This window comes from Epargyreus clarus, unplaced genomic scaffold (genome assembly GCF_041222505.1).
Source record: "Epargyreus clarus isolate Ecla_fem2 unplaced genomic scaffold, WU_Ecla_fem_2.2 ptg000010l, whole genome shotgun sequence".
Classification (NCBI taxonomy): domain Eukaryota; kingdom Metazoa; phylum Arthropoda; class Insecta; order Lepidoptera; family Hesperiidae; genus Epargyreus; species Epargyreus clarus.
In genome coordinates, this window is record NW_027332218.1 from 3,588,312 (window position 1) to 3,605,059 (window position 16,748).

Consider the following 16,748-nt stretch of genomic DNA (forward strand, 5'->3'; position numbering starts at 1 on the left):
CTGGGTCAATCCACCAACACTCTTAACTTTTCGTTACTTAATATATTCGGGGAGGAAAAGAAAGAGAAGGTAAAATATATTTGCAAACTAAATATTAAAGTCACAACGTTGCTCCAACCAGATCGCAAGGAGCAGGCGAAAACATTGTACGATTTCTTTTAAAGTTAGTATCCTCCTAGTTGAATCACATTCTCCATTCTTAATAATGTTAAAAGCAAACAACTGCATTTTTGTATTATATTTATTTATCACCAGTTCCTTTGTTTTCTTTACTCGGATTCGGCATAAAGTAAACTAGAACAGCGACGCCTGAAAATAAAATAATATAATAACCAAAATTATTGTATAAGGTAATAAGGTCCGGTTAGTTTTTTACTTTTTTGACTGGCTTGGAAAAATAAATGACGCTTTCTACGCTCATATAATTCCAAATAAGGGTCCGTTCACATAGACCGGCTCGGAGAGCATCGGCCCGCATTTTTATTTTCACACAGACCGGATCGTATATGCTTGGAATTGGCCGGAGCGAAGCCGCCAACTATTTCACATGGACCGGCTGTTAAAGATCTGAAAGCGGATGCACTCGCAATCGGAGCCGATCGGCTGCGCAAGCGAGAATGAGCACGCTGTCAGAGCCGGTCTGTTCCTCTTATTATTTCCCACGAAGCGCGTTCAAGCATTCTTAATGACAACAGAAGTGCACATGCAAAAGTAAACCTTAATACAATTAGGTACTCAAAACTCTGTTTCCAACGTGATAAGAATCTGCTCTCCTCTCCGAGCCCGTCTGTGTGAACGGACCCTTAGGATACTCGTAAAATGGACACGCTAGAAGATGGTATCCTTTCGTGGCTTGACTCTAGAGGAAGCAACGCCATATTTATTTCTAGACATGCTTAACACTGCTGTTATAAGGCAGATATAGGTCTTGCAATCAAATAGTGCCTCAGTAGTGGAACCAACAGGTTTGAAGCCTGTTTTTTTTTAGAAACAAATAATATATACACAAAAAAGACACAACATACAGTGGTGAAAATTAATTTATGACTCTTTAATAATTCCTTTCCCATTCAACTAAATCTGTTTGTCAAAGTAGCTTCTATGTAAAATTATCATGAACATTTTATTATAATCCGGTTGAAATACGCTTTACCACGCGTTTTATTCAATTCAAAAATAAAAGCTTATTACCGCAAATTTTATTGAAATTTAAATTGCCATTTTCGACTCTGATACCCATTTTGCATGCATTTATCTTTGGAGGTAAAAAACCGTAATTAAGTTACTTGTGAATATTAATAACAAACAGTAGTAATAAAAATAAAGTACAGTACGAACGTATAGTGGTTTTAAATTCGGCTTCTTGCAGTCCGGGGTTTAATTTCAAGTCACAGTCTAATATTCGAAATAATGCGGATTAGAAATTAATTCATCTTTTTTTATAATATGGAGTAGCAGACGAGCATGCAGTCCACCTGATGTTAAGCGGCTACTGCCGCCCATGGACATTTGTAATCGACTCTAGATAGGATTAGATATTCGTTCCGGAGGTCGGCCATTGATGCGCCCACACCCTTCAAACCAGAACACAACACTGCTGTTATAAGGCAGAAATAGGTGTGGTGGTGGTGCCGCCGGAGTGAACCACAAAGGATTCTACCACCTTCAATTTATCTGTTGCTGTAACAGAAGGGCATATTGCCCCACCTACATTTAGCTTAGAGTTATAAATCATATACCATGTCTAACTGTTAGCACAAATCCTACACTTTATAAAGCGTACTGTGCCCAGCATTCGGATAGAAGTATCTCTATAAGGATGATGGAGATGATAATGATGAGTTTGAAGGTGGTAGAATCATTATCTGTAATTCGACTCCGGCGCCACTACCGCCACACCTATTTGTGCTTAATAACAGCAGTGTTAAATGTTGCTGTGTGCTGGTTTGAAGGGAGTAAGGCAGACATACGAGTACTTATGCGAGGCATTCCAGCGTAGTCCTCAGGTGTAGCGTAGCATTTGTGGGCTACATCGAGTAAGAATCTAATCATATCTGGGGTTGATTACAGATGTCCACGGACGACAGTAGCCACTTACCATCAGATGGACCGCATACATGTCTGCTACTCTTGTATTATATTAAAAAAAATTGTTTCATTTCATTCAACTTAAATAAGGCGATATTAAGCTGTTATTACAAAAACAAAGGAACATTTAAAATGTAGCAAATATAATACTTACATAACGTAATAACAGTCAAAGCAAGAAAAGGTGCCATACAGTTGATCTCCAACATTATTGGGAAGAGAATGCCTCCCACGAGGGACCCAATGCGACCCAACATCACGATAATCGACATCGCTAACGCCCTGCAATAAAATAAAAAGCCTCCTTAAAAATAAAATAAACATACTCAAAAAAGCGGTAAGTATCGGCATTTGTAAAGACCTTCATTTTTATGGCACGTATAATGGTATTAGATAAGTAAGTACCAAGTCAGGTATTTTGAATGACTTTTATCTGCGAGTCAAAAAAATATTTTTTAAGAACGTGGGTAATTTAAATGATACCGCAATAGCAAATGTATGTTAAAGGCTGTGAATGTGTATGTTTTTTGTGGTAGCTAACTTTGACTAAACTTTTTTAAAGTATTCGAGGATTTTAACGAATGTAATAAAATTAAAGAGGTTTTTTTGATAAAATTAATTAAAAATACGTTATGAACATTTGCTCTAAAATCTGAAGAATATGAAGAATCATGGACGCCAAAAACCGAGTCCTTACAGCAAACTTATGAAGACACTAGCTTTTATCACAGCTTGCCTCACAGTCAGTGGTTTTTATCTATCCATCGGAAACGATACTTAGTTTCGTGATAAAATGTACCATATTATTATATCCTTTTCTGTACCTCTAAAAACGTGTGGACAAAATTTCAAGAGAATCGGTTATGTAGTTAAAGCGTGAAAGTGTGACGAATGTTAATACACCTACGATTGCTACTCAAGGTGTGTTCAGTGTTCACAAGTAACAAAAATTACAAAAAGGCTAACTTTAAGATCTAGATTTGTAAGAACTACTGTATTTTGTAATTTTGTTTATGATCCATAAAACTAATAAATAAAACAACGAAACAAATAAACTAACATTTCCATTTATGATATTAGTGACGATTAAAGAAGCCATTACTAACCTTAAAGTCGTAGGAAATACCCGAATCAACACATTTTGCTGCAAACTCAGCGCTGCTTGCATAAACGCACACGTTGTAGAAATCAGCAACGCTATTTGCAAAGACGATGACGTCCAGTAGATACAACCAGAGCATAACGCACAGAGTATGAAGAGAATGAACATTAGGAGCTTTTGGCCCAGGTAGTCCACGAGGTAGCCGCTGACGCTGATGAAGAAGAAGGAAACCAACCCGAGGATGATGCAGTTGATGTAGGTTTCTGAGCCGCTCAATTGCTATAGAAAGATAATTAATTTGCGTTATTTTAGTTAGTATGTGGGCGCGCGGGTAGGTAGATCTACAATGGCATTTCGATTCAACTAATTTAACCAATATTTATAAAAATATAGTTAAAATAATTAAATGAATAAGAGTTAATGCCACCATAGTAACAATAACACTCAAGCAAAATACCAAACAGTTCAGAGCACCACCGTGCCGTGCCCACTATTGGACAACTTCTGATCTGTTGACAGTTGCGCGCCCCTTTTTTATACCATGATACAGGTAGCCAATTGTTAATACGGAGCGGTAGTTCGAAATTAATATCATGTGATTTTAAAAACGGAATATTTATATATGAAATGAAGCATTCTCCCACACGGCCATTCTGACGAGCAGCCGTTACGGCTCGGGAACAAAAGTTTAAAAAAAATCAATAATATTAAAGAAGTGGATAAACTATTTTAGATTCGCGGATAATACAGTCTTAATTTTAACCACAGAAGCCAAATCTCATGGTACACAAATTGCAAAACACGTAACTTTAATTGGTTAACCCCATAACCGGTGTCTAATAGTGTAAATAAATGGTCAAGTCACATGAACCGAACTGCCAAATCATATGGCTGATGTCAAGTCACATGACATCAAAAATTCGCTAAGCCACATTGCGTACATAATTGATTATTATCTGAAAAGAACAGCCAAATCACATGGCTGATGTCAAGTCACATGACATTAAAAACATTCGTTAAGTCACATAGCGTACGTGCATAATTGATTATTGCCTGAAAAGAATTGCCAAATCACATGGCTGATGTCAAGTCACATGACATCAAAAACATTCGTTAAGTCACATAACGTACGCACATAATTGATTATTCCCTGAAAAGAATTGCCAAATCACATGGCTGATGTCAAGTCACATGACATCAAAAACATTCGTTAAGTCACATAACGTACGCACATAATTGATTATTCCCTGAAAAGAATTGCCAAATCACATGGCTGATGTCAAGTCACATGACATCAAAAACATTCGTTAAGTCACATAACGTACGCACATAATTGATTATTCCCTAAAAAGAATTGCCAAATCACATGGCTGATGTCAAGTCACATGACATCAAAAACATTCGTTAAGTCACATAACGTACGTACATAATTGATTAATCCCTGAAAATAATTGCCAAATCACATGGCTGATGTCAAGTCACATGACATCAAAACATTCATTAGGTCACATAACGTACTTAATTGATTATTTCCTGAAAAGAATTGCCAAATCACATGGCACTCGGGTTATTATCAAACATAAACGTGACTGTTGGCCAGACAATCATCGATATGCAAGACAATCCCGATAACACAGAACTTACAATCCACATACAGTTCCAAAGTTCGCAAGTACTCAAGAGAAACACAAAGGTTTTACCAGATTTTTGACTGTCGATACTGTCATTGCTTCACAGGGTTCACAGTCATCTGACATGTTCAAATAGCACATGTTCTCGTAGTCTGAAAACACATTACATTATATGTATAATCAATAATTATATACGAAATAACGAGAGAGCTCCGCGTTTCGTTCATGGTTTGAGAGTAAAATCTACAGATCTTTTCGTTTGGCTCGCTTAAATCTATGGCATAGTCTTCTGCGTCGTACAAACGTACACTGGGTAGACTACAGATACCCTTGAGAATATATTTCCTGTAAGATCCCCGATGTGTAGTTCTTCACGATGTCTTCCTTTTACCGCTATAAGCAGGTGATAATTAATGTCCAATACGTACATAACTTTTTTTTTTTTTTTTTTAAGTCAGAGGTGCGTGCCTATGATTTGAATCTCGTACCCCTCGATCGAGAGGCAGAGTTTCAACCACTAAGCTATCATCGCTACATAGTGGCAATAGTCTTCGTATTCCGTCTTCGAATCCGCCAATATGGTATCTTCTGATGAACGCCGTACTCACAACTTGTTGTAAATGTGCCTGACTATTTCAGACAGGACTTCTTGAAAATCATTCATGCCTTTTAAGTCAGCTCATTTGACTATGACAGAATTTTATAAGAAACTATTCGAGACCTGCTCAAAACCATGCACGAGTGCTTTTCTTATTTAGAACTGTAAACAAATAAGCTGTAACAAGCATAAAAATAAAAAAGTAAAAGTTAATTTCAAACCGAAAAACCTGATGTCTACAACACAAATGTGTGAAAATAATAATAAAATGAATTGTCACGTTCAAAACAGTTTTAATGTCAACTTTACATACAGTAAAGAAAATATCAGAGCAGCAAGTACTCCGTGGTCGTTATTCTTAATAAAATAATTAAAATACTATTGCCTTACCATAACATGAGCTATAGTTCGTACCGTTCATGTGATGACGTCAAATGCCAACGAAATAACACTCTGAAGTCCACAGTTACATTACAACGAAAACCAGGTCATTAAACGTAAAAAGTTATTGGAGTCATCCTACCTTCATTATATTATTTACCTTATATCATTTTACTTTTACCTTGATTATTACAATTACCTTCGTTTGTGCGATAGGCATTGCTGCAAACAAAGTCTTTACCACACAATAATGATCACACATTGCAGAGTCCAATTTGACAGTAGTATATGTACTCTCTTGTCTCTTTTTCTTTTTGCAGTATTCGATTTTTCGAATTTTATCAGAATCTGCAGTAGGTATATAATTGCTCGTCCGAACCTGACTTTGACTTATAAATCTGCAAAGATATACATTTTAATTCGTAGAATAACAAACAGCGGTTGAAACAGTATGAACACAAAACAATAACGAATATTTTCTGGTATGAACCGCGAGTTCCAATAGATACAATATCTGATAATAATAGAATTACCTATTTCAATTTAATATAACACATACGTTACAGTATCTGTTATCACCAGAAATTGTGAATAACTTCCAAAAGTTATTGTAATTAACCATTTTGGAAGAATAATAAGTATACCTACAAATACCGTTATTTCGTCCCGGATTGATTTATACATAATACTCGCTCACACACAAAAACTTTAAACCAAATTTTAGAAGTAGCAGACAAGCATGCAGTCCACCTGATGGTAAGTGGCTACTGAGGCCCATCAATATCTTCAACACAGCAGACCCTAACACTGCTGTATGGTATTGGTATTGCCGGACCATAAAAGTTTCTACCACCTTTATAACCTTTACCCTTTATCTATGTCACGACGACAAAATTATGAATAGGAGAAAAACACGCCGAATTGTTTCGTACAATATAAACATTGCGTGCGTGAATATTTTGAATTTGTTATATCCACAGCCGTATATCTAGACGTAATGTCGTCATCTGCACAGTTACAAAACTAAATAAAATAACAACAAACTCCTCATGTCAATGAATAATTAAAACGTTTAGATTGTTAGCTAGATTACATGATGGTATAGTTGACTTACCACTGTTAAAGTATTCACTAAAGGTACCAACATAATATAATTTCACACGTAAAGTCTAGGATCGTGATGTACGTCATCTCGAAATGTATTATTTACTATGACACAAAATAAGAAAGAAGATCCAATAACAATTTAAACTACTGTAAAACAAGTTCAAACTTTAAGTTATTATTAAAAATACTTGATCGACTCCGAGCGAGGCTGATGAATTGTCTTTATTAAATTAAACCTTTAAACACATTTGACCGATCAAAATGCTTACAGCTTTGCACCATTATGATAACTGTTTTTTTTTTTTTTACAGTCAGCTAAGCTTCGATTCTCTTTACATATGAAAATTTTAAAGTGGATTGCAAGTTGCAAGTAGTAGTACACATTATGTCACAAAAAAACGTGAAAAACATAGAAGACTGAAGGTTTATTAATAAGTTATAACTTACGTTAATTCACCATTTTACCTAGTCCAATACACCGTTGGGGTTACAATGCGAACACTATCAAACTCCTTTTCTTCAGCTTTACCTCCATGTATACTTCGTAAATTGTAACCACCAAAATCTAAATGTTACATTTTCATTCAAGTTTCGTCCACGTCGACATCACAAGTCAAGTGTTGTTACAAAACCCCCCAATAAGCAGCTTTTACAGATTCTGGGAACAAGCGCTAGGTAAATATTATTAGATAGCATCCTATTAAATATGACAAGCATTGGTTGAGAGTTTCAATGACCACAATACAAATGTAACCTATGCATTTGCAATAATAATAAGGCCATCACCGATAGCTATCACGGTGTTCCAGGTGAAACTAGAAATAAAACTTACGATATTTACGGGCCATGGAATTGCGATGGTAAAAAGTATGCTACCTGATTTATCAAACCTTTTACTTCAAAAATAATCTTCATTGTGACTAGTTTTATTTTAAGACTGGGAGTTTATTACGAATGTTAAATGCATTACAACGAATAAGTACATACAAAAGATATCAGAACTTGTATTCACAATCTTAAAATATTTTTTGCAGCGTAATAATTTAAAAGAATATGATCGCTATTCATCTACTTATTTAGCATAAGTAAGGATCGCCTCTTAATGAGTTGCTATAAGCAACGAAACTGTGAAAAGCATAGTTGAAATTATTCGAAATTTTAAAAACCCAAAACATTTCTAAAAACATGTCGGTACCTACACGTATGATTGTTATTTTTTCGCGCATAACCAAACATTTTCATATTAGTGATTCTTATAATCTTTAATAACTTTCAAAAAGCAAATAAATAGCAAGTTTAACAATCGAAAATATAAAAACCATTTGTTTGATCATACCGGAGCGCCAATCGTTCGCCAATGAGTCTCGGCGCCAATGAGTCTTAATTACGTAGACGGTTAACATGGATGATGCAAACCACCTTCCACCTCCTCAATTTTCATACCCAAGCTTGCGGTACCCAAGCTTGCGGTTGCTTTCACACGCTTGCTAAAATAATGCATATAAAATTATTTCAATATTTAGACAAACCGTACACGTTACTCACGCAACCGGTTTCATCATGTGTTTCACACACAGCTCCTTCAATGTCGAAGGCCTTGTCAATATTGCCTCCATTGCGCGTCCCAAACTGTCGTCAGGAGTACAGCCACGATAAAATCTTCAGTTGAACACTTCCTATACACGCGGTTGATTATCTTCTGTTACCGTTACTTTAAAACTATTACGTAATAAAAGGGCGTATCCTATCCCGATTCTGATGTGGGCGCGCGGGTAGGTAGATCTACAATGGCATTTCGATTCAACTAATTTAACCAATATTTATAAAAATATAGTTAAAATAATTAAATGAATAAGAGTTAATGCCACCATAGTAACAATAACACTCAAGCAAAATACCAAACAGTTCAGAGCACCACCGTGCCGTGCCCACTATTGGACAACTTCTGATCTGTTGACAGTTGCGCGCCCCTTTTTTATACCATGATACAGGTAGCCAATTGTTAATACGGAGCGGTAGTTCGAAATTAATATCATGTGATTTTAAAAACGGAATATTTATATATGAAATGAAGCATTCTCCCACAAGTAGTAGTAGTAGAAAAAGAGTGACCATTGGCACATTCTAAACTCGAAGCGGCTTTACCACGATGACATATTTTTCTGTTTAGCAGCATCACACTACAATGATCAACTTCGAAGTCTACTACTTATACAAAGCAGATTCAAATATATACAAACCGAATTGGATTTTGAATTGGTCAAAATTAGATTAACTAATTTTTGCATCATTTTAAGTATTTAAGACACAAATAAAACTGTTAATGGTTGATATAACCTTCTTTTACTAGTATAGAAGTAGCAAACGAGCATGTAGTCTAACCGATGGTATGGTTGCTGCCACCTATAAACATCAATAATCACACCCAGAAAAGATAAGTCTTAACTAAGGTTGGCTACAGATGCATTGCTACTCTTTTGAATTAATTTGGAATGCCGCGGATAAGTATGTCGCCTTTACCACGCCCTTACAACCGCAACACAACATTGCTTATATTTAGCAGACAAAGGCGTGGCGATGATGCCTTCGAATCCTGACCACAAATGGTTTCTTTTCATGCTAATATAATTTAACTTTGAGAGACACTGTCGTCATTTTATACAGGGTGAATTTTTCAAATAGGCCTTCAGGGCCAAATACGAAACTATAAGGATTAGCAAAAAATGCTAAAAGGAGTTACGAGGCCGATCTTGATAAAAACTAAAACTTCTTCATTCGTTTTTGGAAATATCTTTTTCCCTAGCCGGGAATCGAACAAGTTCATTTTGAAAAAAAAAATACACCCTCTATATTATTCCACTATCTGATAGTGTCATTTATAAGGATCAAATTCTGGAAAGTAATGACTTACTGGAACGCAGTCATCTGATATTGAGATGTTATTTACTCCTGTTCCGTTTATCTTAAGGTCCTTGGTATAATAATCTACCATGGTACAAAATCTTGCAGATTCGCCGTAATCTTTTTTGTAGTTTTCTATTATGGTTGACAGCTGAGGGTACCATAATCTTAAGGCAGTGTATCTGCAATGTTATAATGCAAGATTTTGAAAAGAAAATTTCTACGCTTTTTTCATTCACATCCCTACATTAGGATTCCCCATGTCGTAGGTGCCATTGACATATAAAGATGAGTACACAAACACCCAGACCCAGAACAGATATCTAAATTCATCTTTCGGATATCTGTCTAGTCGGGAATCAAACTCGGATAGCTTTGCGATTGAGACTGGTAAGGTGACAGCTCTGTGACGTCGGTCGAAAAAAATGCACCAAACGCAGATATAATAAATAATGTAAGAGTAAATAAGTATCTTCTATACACATAAATACAGTTGAAGTATATGTTTGTAATGTCAAAATAACTGCTTTTTACTAAATTCATATGAACTTAGGTACATACAGTATTTATAACGAAAAATCGAATATTAATTTTTGTTTGTTTGTTCCTGCTCACCTTCAAAATAGCTGAATCGATTTCGATGGGACTTACAATGGCCGTTAGTTAATAGTATAAGGAGTAACAGGTTTTATTTTAGATAAAGTGATAAGGGTTTCGAGTAAAACGCATTTAAACGTTTTCACCTTACCTTTTAGAAGAATTTTGAGTTAATCGAATAAGCTTATTCTTATTGCCGTTAAATTGAATTGATAAGGGCTCCGTAAAAGAGACATGTATTTTGTAAATTGGAAAACGGGTGTTTGGCTAACTGAAGTGTGTGTATGTGTACCTGAAGAATGTTTATAAAATATTCGAGGAAAGATCTCAATAAAAGTAATTGTGTTTATTTATCTTCACTTTCAATGTAGCGAATACGTTGTATAGATAATTACATTAAATAGTAAATTGTTTACGTGTTTACCAGATTGGGAAGGATAATGTTTATCTATCTCATTCGTCCGACATTGACCATAACTTAGGAAGCACCGTTGTATTCATCTACATTTTGCCAGTGCAATCGGTTATTTTATATTCATGATGATTATTGAATTGACAAATTATTCTAGAACTTTCGAGATCTTTTCTTTCAATTTTGAGATTCTTACCCAAACAGGCATACAAATGTGAGAACGGAGAACAGTAGCAGCTGGAAGATTAGAGGTCTCCGAAACAGTTCCTTTACTTCAAACAATGCGTTGGTTATTTGCTTCCTGATACCAATCTTGTTCGTGGGGTTATATGTTCCTGATGTAGTGAGTGATTTTATCTGAAAAGTGTGTTTTATTCAGAAAGAAGAAAAAGGGAATATAACTATTTGGTTTTACTTATTTATTATTAGTTTTAAAAGTATATTTTAGGAATTCACTTCAAAGTTATTTTTATAGCAATAATATACGACAGTGAAAGTCCTTATATATAAATCTTGGCTATTAAATAACTTTTTCATTTATAAAATCTATTTTACTCTTAGAATAAGAAGGGTTGTGTTTGGTTAGGTTAGAAAAAGTAGACCTCTGTACTACATCTTTTTTTAATGCCGTATTTTGTTATGTTTCTGTGTACACAAATTTGTAAATTAATAAAAAAAAGGTTTTATTTCAAGTATACATCCGTAAATAAGGCATTGGCATAGGACACCTCCTATGTGAAAAACATCATCAGCCTCAAAAACGACGAGATGGAGTAGCTCCAGCTCCATCTCACACAGAGACGGGCTGTTGAATGAATTCGTTCGTGGTCTCGACCACGAACGAATTCATTTAGCGTACCCGACATAGGGCATACAGAGGTGCCTACACCATGCGGCTTGTTTAACATAATTATGTAATTTTATGTATTTTATGTCTTGTTTTCATGCTTTCTTTGCCTATAATTATTCTAGCACTTACCTTGGACTTTTGTAATGTTTTATTGAAAATGTAAAGGTTTAAACAATGTTGGCAACCTTTAATAAATAAATAAAATTGAGATGGTGTAAGCATAAAACTGCACATACATAAACACAGTGCTTAAAATTCTTACCGGAAACATATCTTTGTCATTACCAGTATTTTCATTGTAGATACTTTTTAAAACTTCCATCGATTCGAACTCTTGACCATGACTCAATAAATACTTAGGACTCTCTGGTATCGTATAGTACAATATCGTTGCGATTAAACTAAATACCGAACATACGTAGATAAAAATGTTCCACACATGAATTTCTGAAATTTAGAAAGCAAGGATTACAGGATTAAATCACGAATAAATATTATATTATCACGTTATAAATTAAGTTAAAATATAAATATGTATAGTCCGCTATATATCACGCTGTGCTAGAATGAAACAAGGTAATACAATAGGGATTAAGGACAAGGTATGTATATAAGGTATGTAAGGTATGTAAGGTATGTAATAGGGATTAATTACATAAAGCTGAAAGCTACCTTTTATTTAGATAAGTTGCATGGAGTTGATACAGATGTGGACTAGTTACATATCACGCGTGTTTTGATGATTTTTTACATGATATAACATAAATCATATGGCGTGCACGCTACATAACATAGCGTATACATGCTATACACCATAGCATGCTTTTTTAAAGTGCTATTTACTTATTACAAAATCTCTTTAGCTTTACTGTCTTCTTATTTCAAATAACTTAAAAATGGTTCTCAACAAAAGGGTCGGTACTATACAAAGGTTATTTTCAAAAGTGTACGTAACACAAGCCTAACGAATTGACGGCAATAAGATCTATAAACTGTTTTAAATAGACAAAAATATAATGATATATTACCAAAATAATCCCTCCAGATAACAACGTGCCAGTTCTGCTGGGGTAGCAACCCCCACGCTATAAGTGCCACTCCTATTAGCGACATTGGCATGAAAGAGCACTGAAACATTAGCACGCGATCTCTAACGCCTTTATGTGTAAATTCGCTAATCATTGTCGCTACTGTGCCAAAGCATAAACTTAATCTGAAAGAAAAAAAGCAATGTATATCTAACTATACGAAAAAAGCGATAATCGGTTGTCGGTAATAAAAGATATGTTAATGTGTGTATTGCAACAACTGCATGTGTGTTTAGCCTTGAAAGCAGCAAACTAGCATTAGCTAGAGGAAGGTAGTCCTTTGTGGTTTGACGCCGTACGTATCACCTCCACACGTATTTGCACCGAATAGCAGCACTGTTCCGAGCTACTGTATTCCTGTTTGAAGGGTTATAAAAGGGTGACATACTTATCCGAGGTGTTTCAACATTGTCCTCAGGAGTAATGCATATGTGGTCATCCTTAGGTAGGACTATTACCTCATCGGAGGTTGATAACAGGGTTAGTAGTAACAATTAGTATCAGCAGTGATAGCGTAATGGTTAAGAAAATCGGCCTCTCGATCGAGGGGTCCGAGGTTCAAATCCCAGACGCACCTCTCATTTATAAAAGTTATGTGCGTATTAGAATTAATTATCACTTGCTTAAACGGTGAAGGAAAACATCGTGAGGAAACCTGCACACCTGAGAGATTTATATAAAAAAATCTCAAAGGTATGTGAAGTCACCAATACGCACTTGGCCAGCGCGGTGGACTATGGCCTAATCCTTCTCATTTTGAGAGGAGACCCGTGCCCAGCAGTGGGACAATAATGGGTTGATGATGACTTAGTATCAGATAGACTGCATGATCATAATATGCTATTTCAATAAAAAAAAAATACTGAAATTTATAGTCTTACTTACGCTATTCCTTCGAGGACTTTTATAAAAAATAACGTCCAAAAGTTTTGACTAGAACCTTCTAACACCGATAGTATAAAGATACTTGCATGACCACCGACAAGGAATATTCTTCTCCCGAAAGCATCTACTAAGAAACCGCTAAATAAAGTAGCTCCAATTTGACCTGAAAAAATCTGGCATGTAAAAAATGTAATAACTTTACGATTTATAATTTCGACTTGAAGATTTTTTTTTGTATTTGCTTATTTTTTATTATGGCAGCTTCATGGCAGCCACAGATGTCAATGCATAGTAAAATTTAAACTATAGCTTCTCCTAATACGATTTGATAGAACAAAAAACCGAAAATAGGTACTGATTTCCTGTATTTTGAACTTTTTTAATCCCCGGGACCCATTTTTATATTTAAATTGCATTTTGAATATTTCTTGTTTTTAGCGATCATAGCAATATACACTGTGTAAAAGTTTCAAATGTCTATTATGATTCAAGAGATAGAGCTCTGACAGACTGACAGATGGACAGAAGAGGAGGCTTAGTAATAGGGTTCCGTTTTTACCCATTAGGTACGGAACCCTAAAGTCGCACAAAAACACACCCTATTTCCCGATTATACGGGCGTGTTTTTTATATTATACTAGCTGACCCAGCAAACGTTGTGTTGCCATATAAATAAAAAAATGTTACGGGTGAACAACCCTCTCACTTAGGGGTATGAAAAATAAATAGTAGCCGATTCTCAGACCTACTGAATATGCATATAAAATTTGGTGAAAATCGATAAAACCGTTTGGGAGGAGTACGGTAACTAACATTGTGACACGAGAATTTTATATATACCTAAGATTTAATGATTCCATTAAAAAATTATACTATATGTACTATTTTAACATGGACACCTATACTAATTAATGGGACACCCATGCCCAGAATTGAGACATAACAAGGATGACAGCAATTTAATTAAAACAAAAACGCATAATTATAACGTAGGTACAATAAAATTAAAGAAAACATTTACCTTATTATTACGTGGAACTGTATTCCCAATTGGCAATGAAATGAGTAATTGCAAAATTGTCATACATATAATTAATATTTAATTGGGACTCAAAATGAGAATGTTGTCGTTAATGAAAGTTGGAATACATATTTTTATTATTTAACAAGATGTGCCCCGCGGTTCCACCCGCGTTTAAAAGTATAAAAACTGGGAACATTTATGTGAATTTTCTTTTGCGGAATCTTGTTTTTAAACAAAAGGGGCCTAAGTTACTTCTTATAACAGCAGGTAACTACCAGTGAAGTCCCCTCAAAAACGGTTCAACCGTTTCAAATTATAGCCGGAACAAACATACAGACAAAAAAATGTAATAAGCTTTTTTATTATAAGTACCGTATACCTATGTGTTCATATGCAATTGCTAAAAAGCTGTTATTTTGGTATTACAAATAGACATCATTTTATCTACGTCCGATATTAATACTCGATCCATCCAAGTTTTGCTTAACCAAAATCGAAATTTAACAATTTTTAGAATGAAATTGTCAAATGTCAATCTTTGGCAGCTGAAAATTAGAGTATTATTGATTGTATGATGTTATTTGAATAGAACTTACCGAAAAACGGTCCAGTATTTAATAAGCCTTTTTGCATGATATCCATATCCAAATCACACTCAGCATTTGGCAAGATATACGAAGAGGTAGTGGTAATCATCGTTGAGGCGAAAACCGAAGCTAAACTTGCAAATAGCAGTCTAATGTGAAAACGGCCAAATTTGCATATAACAAGTGCGTCTTCGAGGATTTGCATTGGATTATTTTCGTTTGCTGTAAAGATAAGGATCGTATGTTGCGATTAAAGTGAGTTAACAGTCGTAATAATGAGTTAATGAAAAACACTGTGAATGTTTTCGCCATAGATTAGTAAAGATACTTCGCCGCCTTGAAATTGAATGAAGCCACAAACAGCTTATTAGTAAGTTCTTTTTTTGAATTCTTGACAAAAAAAAAACATTTTTAGAGAAAATTTACGAATAAATAATAAATACTGCGTAATTTACATAATAAATAAATAATTATTTCAAATATTTTAGGGACATTTTAGCACGGAGATGTGGCAAAACTTTTTTACGCAACTATTTCAATTCTCAAAACTGGGTACATTTTCTTGTTAGGAGTGAGGTAATATTTACTTATCTATGACTTTCGCGTAAAATACTTTTTTTACCTATCAAAGATCAAACAATTACATTATCTAGTATGAAGAAATCATCAAAGGTCAAATCGATCTTAAATCGATCAAAAAATAAGCTGGATTGATTATTAATAATAATTATTAAAGGGCGATAGGTTAGTGCAGTCTATTGGGACTGCGGGAAGGCTCAAATGTGCATAACTCCGCGATTGATATAAATTATAACTGATATAGATGGCAGTTGGACGTGGGCGCTTAGTGACTATACATGGGTACTTCAGTAATATTCTAGCATCGCAATCCTCATATGTCGGTCTATGGCCAGTGGCCTAGGTCTCCTTCTCAAGACTCCTACCTAACAGTAAGACACTATAGTAAAGATTACGTCAAGTAAAATAAACGCAAACCTTTAATACGGACTTCATTGTTTCCACTCATTTTAAATTTTAAGTAAATCACTATTTTAAATTTAAAAATATGTATTTTTCACCATCACGTTATTAATATTTTAAAAAAATATATTAATTACACGTCTTTTTATCTTTCGTTTATTATTATTTTATTTTTCACGTTCAAAATTAAATTAACGTTAAAATTCAAATAAATTAAACAATGAATATTCAATATTAATTGGTGTGTTTAAATAATAATTTAATATTAACTGGTGAAACTGTCGTCTGAATAATGAATTATGTCACAATCCCTATAAAACTGTGCTTAGTGTGGTTTTCTGTAATTTGCGTTGACAATTATTTGAATAATGATATAATTAATATTCACGATAAAAGCGACGTAGTGTAAATAAATACATAAAGATAAGAACAGAGCAGTGTAAATACCAATATTAGATAGTGTTTTTGCATTAAATATTAGTACGTCTTATTTAACTTGCGTTAATTATAATTAAC

The 16,748-nt window shown here is 34.6% G+C and overlaps 1 protein-coding gene across 1 annotated transcript; it reads right to left on the reverse strand.

Moving 5' to 3' along the window:
* Nucleotides 1-241: 241 nt before the first annotated feature.
* On the reverse strand, nucleotides 242-16,278 carry LOC140745628 (synaptic vesicle glycoprotein 2C-like). The gene is made up of 10 exons (XM_073077564.1): nucleotides 16,248-16,278; nucleotides 15,261-15,473; nucleotides 13,641-13,803; nucleotides 12,696-12,880; nucleotides 11,930-12,114; nucleotides 11,014-11,174; nucleotides 9,819-9,990; nucleotides 3,195-3,469; nucleotides 2,243-2,370; nucleotides 242-309 (listed from the first exon to the last, which is right to left on the reverse strand). The coding sequence occupies exons 1-10, from the start codon at nucleotides 16,276-16,278 to the stop codon at nucleotides 242-244; spliced, it is 1,581 nt and encodes a 526-aa protein (XP_072933665.1).
* Between the last annotated feature and the right edge of the window lie 470 nt (nucleotides 16,279-16,748).

Excerpts from the sequence above, each read along its gene's own strand:
- LOC140745628 (XM_073077564.1), bottom strand. The coding sequence starts at position 16,278 with ATGAGTGGAAACAATGAAGTCCGTATTAAAG. Across the intron at positions 12,115-12,695 it reads TATCTGGAGGGATTATTTTG|AAATTCATGTGTGGAACATT; the intron begins GTAATATATCAT and ends TCTAAATTTCAG. Across the intron at positions 11,175-11,929 it reads ATGACAAAGATATGTTTCCG|ATAAAATCACTCACTACATC; the intron begins GTAAGAATTTTA and ends CACACTTTTCAG.